Source organism: Humulus lupulus, chromosome 3 (genome assembly GCF_963169125.1).
Source record: "Humulus lupulus chromosome 3, drHumLupu1.1, whole genome shotgun sequence".
Taxonomy (NCBI): domain Eukaryota; kingdom Viridiplantae; phylum Streptophyta; class Magnoliopsida; order Rosales; family Cannabaceae; genus Humulus; species Humulus lupulus.
This window is the reverse complement of record NC_084795.1, coordinates 112,347,949-112,358,526: the sequence shown is the minus strand read 5'-3', so window position 1 is coordinate 112,358,526 and position 10,578 is coordinate 112,347,949. Positions and strand designations below refer to the sequence as shown.

The 10,578-nt window shown below is 37.0% G+C and overlaps 1 protein-coding gene across 1 annotated transcript; it reads right to left on the bottom strand.

The window, feature by feature from the left end:
- Positions 1-459: 459 nt before the first annotated feature.
- Positions 460-5,086, bottom strand: LOC133824940 (uncharacterized). The gene is made up of 7 exons (XM_062257954.1): positions 4,934-5,086; positions 4,699-4,813; positions 4,200-4,566; positions 3,028-3,850; positions 2,706-2,788; positions 1,433-2,609; positions 460-1,299 (listed from the first exon to the last, which is right to left on the bottom strand). The coding sequence occupies exons 1-7, from the start codon at positions 5,084-5,086 to the stop codon at positions 460-462; spliced, it is 3,558 nt and encodes a 1,185-aa protein (XP_062113938.1).
- Between the last annotated feature and the right edge of the window lie 5,492 nt (positions 5,087-10,578).

The following is a 10,578-nucleotide window of genomic DNA, read 5'->3' as shown; positions in this document are numbered from 1 at the left end:
CCTGACGCTGTTTTGTCTTCTTTTTTTAAAAAAAAAAAACTTCGTGTGCCGCGGCCTACATCTCCCTGAAGCTATTTTTTGGAAAAAGTGCCACGGCCTAGGAAATGTGTCCCGCGGCCTGCGAAGATATTTTTCTGAAATTTCGTTCGTAGGTTGCGGCTTGCAAAGTGCGTGTCGCGGACTGCGAAGCCTCTGAAGCATTTTTTTTGTTTTTTTTCTTGTAAAAGGGCCACGGCATAGGAAAAATGTGTCGCGGCTTGAGTCCTTTTTTTTTCAAACTTTTTCAATAAAAAAAAATTCACGATTTTCACGGTTCTAATTACAGAAATTAAACTAAAATTACCTCAACAAAAAACAAAAATAAAAACATAATGTTCAATTTAAATAATGAAAATAGTAATGAAAATAAACTAAATTACAAAGTAGCTAAGTTTATCGTCGCTAGCTCGACTTAATGCTTCATTCATCAACATATACCGGGTCAATGAGGTGAATCACATCAGCTTGTTCTTTCTCCATTGATTCATAATATGGCTTTAATCTCTGACCATTCACCTTGAATGACTTTCCTGTACTTGGACTTACAACTTCGACCGCTCCATGAGGAAAAACCTTGGTGACAGTGAACGACCCTAACCAGCGAGACTTCAACTTCCCAGGAAAAAGTTTAAGGCGAGAGTGATACATGAGAACTTTCTTACCTTCCACAAAACTCTTCCGAAGAATATGTTTGTCATGAAAAGCTTTGGTTTTCTCCTTGTAGATTCTCGAGCTCTTATATGCTTCATTGCATATTTCTTCTAGTGCATGCAATTGAAGCATTCGTTGTTGTCCTACAGCAACCATGTCCATTTTACACTTCTTTACAGGCCACCAAGCCTTATGCTCTAGCTCTACCGGTAGATGGCAAGGCTTCCCATACACCAACCGATATGGTGACATACCGATAGGTGTTTTATATGCCATATGATACGCCCACAAGGCATCATCAAGCCTTGTACTCCAATCTTTCCGGTTTGGATTTACAGTTTTCTCAAGAATCAATTTGATTTCACGATTAGAAACCTCCGCTTGCCCGTTGGCTTGTGGATGATAAGCAACTGTCACCTTGTGAGTTACACTATAGCATCGAAACAATGCTTCTATGCTCTTGTTACAAAAGTGAGTGCCTCGATCACTAAGTATAGCCTTAGGTGTACCAAAACGCACAAAAATATTGGAGCGAATGAAATCCACTACTGTTTTTTGAATTATCCGTTCTAGTTGCAATTGCTTCCACCCATTTAGACACATAGTCCACTGCCAAAAGAATATATTCATAGCCAAAAGAGGATGGGATTGGTCCCATGAAATCCATACCCCAAACATAAAAAATCTCAAGAATTAAAATAGGAGTTTGAGGCATTTGATCCTTGGCCGTTATGTTACCAACTCGTTGACAACGATCACATTTACAATAAGCATAAGAATCTTTGAAAATTGTGGGCCAATAGAAATTGCTGTCGAATATCTTACGAGCTGTCCTCTTAGGTCCAAAGTGTCCACCACAAGAATAAGCATGACAAAAAGCAAGGATGGAACAAAATTCAGATTCAGGTACACACCTTCGAATGATTTGATCTGTACAATGCTTCCAATGATAAGGTTCATCCCATATGTAGTGGCGAGCATCATGCTTGATCTTGTTCCGTTGTGCTTGTGTGAGATCACTTGGTAACTCCTTTGAAGCAAGGTAGTTTACAATGTCGGCATACCAAGGAATAACTTCTTGCATGGTGAGGAGTTGCTCATCCGGAAATTTTTCTTCTATGGGAAAATTATCTTCATCCCGAATTAGACGACTCAAGTGGTCCGCCACCCTATTCTCAGAACCCTTTTTATCTTTTATCTCCAAATAAAACTCTTGAAGAAGTAGAATCCACCGAATCAGCCGAGGCTTGGCTTCTTTCTTTGCCAATAGATAGCGAAGAGCAGCATGGTGGGTATAAACAATCACTTTAGTTCCAATCAAGTATGACCGAAACTTTTCCAAGGCAAAAATGACCGCCAAGAGCTCTTTTTCAGTGGTGGAATAATTAAGTTGAGCATCATTAAAAGTGCGAGAAGCATAGTATATAACAAGAGGAAGCTTGTCAACTCGCTGCCCAAGAACTGCACCCACGACATAATCACTTGCATCGCACATGAGTTCAAAAAGTAGCTCCCAATTCGGTGGTTGAATTATAGGAGCTGTAGTCAAAGAATCTTTTAATAAGTTGAAAGCCACTAAACACTTTTCATTAAACTCAAACTTTACATCTTTTTGAAGAAGGTTGCATAGTGGTGTGGAAATTTTAGGGAAATCCTTGATAAATCTCCGATAGAACCCAGCATGCCCAAGGAATGATCTCACTTCTTTCACACTAGTCGGAGATGGTAGAGAATGAATTAAATCAATCTTTGCCTTATCGAACTCTATTCCCTTGACTGAAATCACATGACCCAATACTATACCTTGGTTTACCATAAAATGGCATTTTTCCCAATTAAGCACAAGGTTAGTTTCAATACACTGCTGGAGTACCAAAGTGAGATTATGAAGGCAGCGATCAAATGAGTCACCATAAACACTAAAATCATCCATAAAAACCTCAATGATGTTTTCAATATATTATGAAAAAATGCTCATCATACATCGCTGAAAAGTGGCAGGAGCATTACATAACCCAAACGGCATACGTCGGAAAATGAATGTACCAAAAGGGCATGTGAAAGTTGTCTTCTCTTGATCTTCAGGAGCTATAACAATCTGATTATATCCCGAACAATCATCAAGAAAACAATAATAAGGATGACCCGCTAACCTCTCAAGCATCTGATCAATGAAAGGTAATGGAAAGTGATCTTTACGGGTTGTCGCATTCAACTTTCGATAGTCTATACAAACTCGCCACCCGGTTTGCATTCTTTTTGGTACCACCTCATTTTCATCGTTCTTTACCACTGTGATTCCAGACTTTTTTGGCACTACCTGAACTGGGGACTCACCCATTGACTGACTGAAATTGGGTAAATAATACCCACACTAAGGAGCTTCAGTATCTCCTTTTTCACAACCTCCATCATAGGTGGATTTAATCTCTGTTGTGCCTCACGTGTTGGTTTAGACCATTCTTCAAGTAAAATTCGGTGCATGCACATAGAAGGGCTAATCCCCGTAATATCAGCAATAGACCAACCAATGGCTGTTTTATATTCTTGGAGTACTCTCATTAATTTTTCTTCTTGGACTTGGTTAAGATTTCTTGCAATTATAACTGGAAGTGTCTCGTTCTTCCCCAAGTAAACATATTTGAGATGCTTTGGAAGTGATTTTAATTCAAGTGTAGGAGCTTGAACAATTGATGGCTGCAATTTCTCATTAGAAATCGGTAAATTCATAAATGAAACCATTTTAAAAGTCTTGTCAAAACCACTATTGAGTGTGGTTATGACATCCATGATCTCATGAGAAAAATCTTCATCGGTCAACACAAGATGCTCTCTCAACGCAACCTCCAAATAATCTTCACTATGCAAATCTAAAACTCGTTGAGAAAGGATATCCAACACATCAAGAGAGTAAACAGCATGTACATCACTTGGATACCTCATAGCCTCAAAAATATTAAATCGAATTATCTCCCCATCAAATTCCTTGGGTAATGTACCGTCATGCACATCAATCTTAGTTCTCGTAGTTTTCATGAATGGTCGCCCCAACATAATTTGAGTGGAGCATGGAATAGATTCATCTTCCATATCAAGAACATAAAAATCAGCCGGAAACACCAATTCATTCACTTGACCTAAAACATCTTCTATTACACACCTGGGATAAGCATTCGATCTATCAGCAAGTTGAATAATCACCCCTGTTTCTTCAAGTGGACCGAGATTCAATGAAGCATAAATGGAGAATGGCATGACATTGATAGAGGCTCCCAAATCCAACATACACCGCTCAATTCTTTTATTACCAATAGTGCAAGGGATAGTAAAGTACCAGGATCCTTACACTTTGGTGGAAGCTTCTTTTGAAGAACTGCAGAAACATTCTCCCCCACACTAACTTTTTCATTACCCCTCAACTTACGCTTATTAGTGCACAACTCTTTCAAAAACTTGGCATAGCGCGGCACTTGTTTAATAGCGTCAAGAAGAGGAATATTCACTTCTACCTTTCAGAATGTATCAAAAATTTCCTTGTCAACCTTTTCCTTTTTAGTCTGCTTGGGAATGGAGGTGGGATGACAAAAGTAGGCTTAGGGTTTAGTTCTGTAGGGGTGGTTGGCTTTGAAGGAACATCTTCATTAACTAAGCAATCAACTTGTGGCTTGGATGAAAATTTACTAGGCATTGGAGGACTAGGTGGATCATATTGCGTCCCACTTCGCAAAGTTACTGTACTAGCATTCTCCTTTGGATTCATCTCAGGTTGTGAAGGCAATTTATTAGACAGATGAGCTTCCAACCCGTTATATGATGCTGCTAATTGTCCCACCTGATTCTTTAACTTTTGATGGAAGCTTGGGTGGTTTGCTGAAACTGAAGAGTATTTGTAGCAGGTGCATTGATTAAATCCTCTGTAGAGGGTTTGGCACTTGGTGGGAGCAGCTTGCGATGCTTGTGATGGTCTAGGTACAAAATTATTTTGAGAGCACTATTGCAAAGTGAAACCAGGTGGTCTAGCAGATGTAGACTGTGGAGCAACTTGTTGTTGATTCCCATAACGAAAATTTGGATGATCACGCCAGCCAGGATTATAAGTTTGTGAAAAGGGTTCATAATACATCTGACGTAATTGACCAGGGAAATTTCCTACAACATTAACACCCTCAGTTTCTCCCTCAAATAGAGTAGGTCAAGTATCAGTAGCATGCCCCACAAATTGACATATTCCACATGGCCTCACCGGTTGGCCTAAAGCTAGTTGTTGTACCACTGCAGTTAATTGAGCCAATTGTTGACCCAACTGATTAGCATTAGAGGTACTCACTTCATTAGCTGATTTGGGTAGTGGAATAGGATCTTGGCGAATGCCAAACTGTTGTGAGTTAGCAGCCATATTAGAAATCAAGCTCCTAGCTGCAGCAGGAGTCTTATCAACTAGTGCTAAATAATTAACTCTTTTATCTAAGCAATAAATCTATGAAGCATACAATCTATTTAACTTAGATAAAGCATTAAGTCCTATGGACACAAGTTAATCTAGGCAATAAATTAATGAAGCATATAATTCATTTAACCTATGTTCTATTTTTCATCACAATAAACAATTCTTTTGTCATAACTATCAATTGCAATTTATCACATACACTTAGAATCCTAAACTATCAGGTGAGTAGTAATTCTAAGATGACAATTGAATAATGTAAAACCTTAATTAGTTGACCACCTAATAAGAAATCACAAAATCCATAACATTCATTTAGAAAAATAGAAACAATTTAATATTGAGAGAAATTAAAGAATGATATTCATTATCAACAATCAAGAATTCATATCTTGGGTTTTGAATTAACCCTTAACCTAAAAAGAACCTACTCCATAATAGTAATCATAATCACAAACATAATTATAATTAAGATTAAATAGATTAAGGGAAGAAAAGTAGATTGATGAACAAAAGTAATGTAGTCTTGTAATCTTCTCTTAAGCCTTTTCTCAGTCTTTTTCTCTCCTAAACCGTCATAAAACTCCTCTAAAATTAATCCTAATAATCCTTTATAGTCTCAATTAAATTATAATTAAAAAGTAATAAAAAATATGAAAAACGACGTCGCAAGCCGCGGCCTAGAACAAAATGTGTGCATAAATTGGTCACTCAGGCAGCAGCCTAAAAATACTGAGCAGTGGCCTGAAAAAATTGAGCAGCGGCCTGTTTGGAAAAAAAAATTCTGAAACTCCAATTCCATTTAAAGTGTCGCGGCCTGAGTTTTATGAGCCACGACCTACCTTCAATTTCTTCAATTCTTGATCTTAGATAGCTTGTACGTTGCCGCCACTTCAACATTTCAATCCTGAAAGCTTGGAATACTCCTAAAACTTTATTTTAACTACACTTGCCATCAAAATGTCAGATTTATCATCATAAAATGCAATGTAGAATCACGAAACTAAGTTAAAACTATTAAAAATGCTATCATAACACCATCCAAGCATAGAAAAACTTAACAAATATTAATACAAAAATGACCTTATCAGAAATCTTTTGAGATTCAACATTTCACTTGCGTCATCTCCAGGGAGGATAATGTCATCTACAAAGACAATGAGCATTGCCAGCATCCCTGTTGGAGATAACTCTACAAATAAGTTATGGTCAGCCTGGTATTGAGTGTATCCAGTCTTTACAACTGACTTTGCCAACCATAAACCATGCCCGAGTGTTTTTCTCGTCCTAGTGGCACCTCCGTATAGACTTCTTCTTCCAATTCTCCATTTAGAAAACATTTTTAACACCCAACTGATATAAAGGCCAATCACAACTCATATCAAGTGATAACAGAACTCTTACTATGTCAAGTTTAGCAAGAGGGGCTAAAGTCTCTTGATAGTCAACACTGTATGATTGAGTGAACCGCTTCACAATCAACCGAGCCTTGAAAATGTTGATACTCCCATTAGAGTTATATTCAACTGTAAAAATCCACTTACATCCAACTGCTTTTTTTCCGTGAGGCAACTCAGTGAGAACCCATGTACCATTTTTTCGTAAGTGCATTAATCTCCTCATTAACTAAAATTTTCCATTTTGGATCTATCGAGGTCTCATAAAAATTTTTAGGAATCTAAACATGATCGAGAGAAGAGACAAAAGCTCAATACGTATGAGTTAGTTTCCCATAAGTGACATATTTTTCTATGGGATCATGAGTGCAAGTGCTAACATCTTTCCAATGAGAAATAGGTAAATCAAGATCATTATCAATAGGTAACTCATGTGTCATCGAATCCATAACTTTAGAATTTTCAAGGTCAAGAGAGCTCGAATGTGTGTTTGAATAGTCCTTGTTTTGCATGTTGACCTCTATATTCTCATTTTTTCTCCTTGTATACACACAAAGTTCTTTGTTTCCTACATCAAGTTGTGCTTGATTTTGAAGAGGTGATGAATTTTGATGAGTGGTTGTATTTTCTGAAGGAGGGTTGATGGATGGATGGCTGACTTAAGGTTTGTTTATGAAAGGAGAGGTAGATGGGCTAACTGTACTATTCAAACTTGGACTTTGTTGGCTGTGCACAGGAGGGCCCGGTATTGAAGAGGACTCAGCTGATCTGGGAGTAGTAGAATGTTCATGTGTCATGCTATTAAGTTGTGGAAAAGCAGCTTGATTATCTTGAAGATTTTTTGAGAGCTTATATTCCCTTGAATACTCCCCCTGAATATTAGGCCATGGAAAGAAAGACTAGTGCTCAAAAAATGTGAAATCCATAGTGTTGTAAACTCTTTTGGAAACTGGAGAGTAACACGTGTATCCCTTCTGAGTGTTGGAATAGCCAAAAAAAATACATTTGTGAGACTTGGGATCAAGTATTGATCTTGCATGATCATAGACATGGAAAAAAGCAAGACAACCAAAGTGAGTGGCAATTCTGAGGATAAGGCTGAGATATGAGGATATGAGGCTAGCATCACATTTCATGGGGTATTGAAATGTAACACACGACTGGACATACAATTAATTAGGTAAGTAGCAGTGAGTAATGATTTTCCCCAAAAAAGTTTAGGGACACTTTTTGTAAACATGATAGCTTGTGGAACATCAAGTAGATATCCATTTTTTTCTCTCTACTACTCCATTTTGTTGTAGGGGTATAAAACATGAAATAATATGGACGATTCCTTAGTCAAACAAGTATGGACCAAGAATGGAGTTAATATATTCCTTCCCATTTTTATTTTTCAAAATTTTAATTTTTTTTTTGAATTGATTTTGAATCATGGAATATAATATTTTAAAAATAGATCCATTTTCTTATTTTTCTTTCATGAGAAAAGTCCATGTTGTTCGAGTGTGATCATCAATGAAGGATACAAACCATCTAGAGCCATTAATACTTTTAACCCATGAGGGTCCCCAAATGTCACTGTGTATCGTATTAAAAGGTTATGAAAGATTTATATGAAGTGCTAGAAAAAATGTTTCAAGTATGTTTTGCAAGTTGACACACTTCACATTGAAAGAAATTTAATCTTTTATTGATAAATAAATAAGGAAATAGTTTCTAAAGATAACCAAAGTTTGGATGTCCAAGGTGGAAATGCCATTACATAACAATATTTTCACTAGGAATAGAAACATAATTGAAAATAGAATTAGAACCACAACTAAACTTGCAAACTTGTTTACTTTTAGGATTTAACTTGAGAAGATAGAGACCATCATGCAATTCAGCATTGCCAATCACCTTCCCCGAGCTCCCAACCTAAAATTCACAAATAATAGGATTGAATTTATTCACACATTTAAAATCTTTAATGAGATTGCTAATGGATATAAGATTGTAGTATAATTTAGGGACAAAGAGAGTAGAAAGTCATTTGATAATTTTACAGACCCGGTCCCTAAAACATTGGAAAGGGATCCATCTGCAATTCTGACTGTATGAGATTGAGTACATGGTTTGAAGGTGGTGAAGACTTGAAAATCACCTGTCATGTTATCAGATGCCCTGAAATCAACTATCCAAGGACTTGTGTTGGATTGAGAAGCAAAGGCATGAGAGGTTGTACCTTGTGGACTCATCAAGCTAACATTGCCTTTGGCTGAAGGTAAGTTGGATTGGCTTTGCTGAATCATCTTCCCAAGAAGCTTTTGTAGTGCTTCAAGTTGACCCTTGAAGGTAGAGCCAATCTCATTAGATGCGCCTTCAGCAGTGGAAGCTATATGAGCTCGACCTTGATCTGTTAGGGGTCGAGGTTTCCAATCTGCTAGCTTACCATGGAGTTTCCAACAAGTGTCACGAAAATGACCAGTCCATTTGTGGTGCACGCACCAAGGTCTTCCCTTTTGATGTCTGTTGTCTTGAGGGGATGAATGAGTGATCATGGCAGATCCATTAGAGTATGTTGTGGTGTCTAGCATCATAAGTATTTTGCGACTTTCCTCCCTTCAAACTTCAAATAAAACTTCACAAATGAATCTTACCGGTTTGGGACTAATAATCCTTCCTATGACATGATCAAGTTCTTTAGTCGGACATAATTAAAATCTTAACACCCTTTTTTTCTTAACTATTGGTTTGTATTTGGCAGCATCAGCGGAACACTTCCAAGAATAAACTTCGAGCATATCAAGGTGCTGCCAAAATCGTGTTATAGTGTTGTAATATTGAGTGACAATGGAGTCTCCCTATTTGAGTTGAAAAGGTTTTTTTTTCTATTTCAAAGAGCTCAGAAGTATTATTAGAACTTGAATAGGTGTCACGGGTTTCCTCCCAAATTTCTCGAGCAATACGATACAAGAGAAAATTTTCACCTATTTTAGGCAACAAAGAATTAATAAGCCAGGACATTACCATATGATTTTTAGATTTCCATTAACGATAGGTGGAGTCAGATTCTTTGGGCTGTATAATTGCATCAATGAGCTAGCCATCCTTTCCTCTCCACGAGACATACATGAGAACAGATTTTGACCACTGAAGATAATTTTGGGCATCGAGTTTGTGGCTCGTTATTGGGAGAGGAGTGTTGTCAAGTGTTTGAGAAAAATTTGGGTTAATTGGCTGGACTGGACCTCTGTGGTGCCGGAGCCGACAGGGATGGAGTCATCAACGGAAGTTATCTTTCTAAGTTGGTATTGGAGTGGTGCAAGTGGAGTGATGCGACAAGCGGCTAGTACGTGTGACTGGGCGACAAGAGCGATGCGGTTAGGATGTGGCTGGACGTCCTTGCTCTGGCTGGTATGGATGAATGCTAGTATCAAAGAAGATAACTGCGGGTTTGTTAGAGAAGAGAAAAAAGAGAGTAGATAATGGGCTAACACAACTCTAATACCATGTTGAATTTTACTAATTAATTATATTAGTTATATAGAATAAGTTTATAAACTATGTATTATTACAGAAGGAATGAAAATATATATCCTCTAATTCTGTTGTGAATAGAATATAATAAAAACCAGGACAATAAATAATAAAATATCTATAAAAAGAAAGAAATAAAAATACAATATTCCTAATAATTATGGTATCCTAATAAAAACTTTCTAATATTTCCACAACTTTAAAACTCAAAACAAAACATTTAAGTTAAATACATAAGAGCTTTATCAAAAAAAAAAAAAAACACATGCAAATTGTTGAATATATCCAAGTTGGAAAGAAAACATAGTATCTTAATCCACTTTAAATAAAAGAGTGTTGAAAAAATATTAAATACAATGTGGTGACTGCCTTTTTTGTTATCAACTTAATCTAAGAACTTGATGGAAACTAGAAGAAAATAACACAAAGATTTTACGTGGTTCGGGCTGTAAAAGAGCCCTAGTCCATGAGTGTTTGGTATTGGTGAGTTTGAAACTTGTTTGAGCAAGCTTCAAAGGAGTTTCA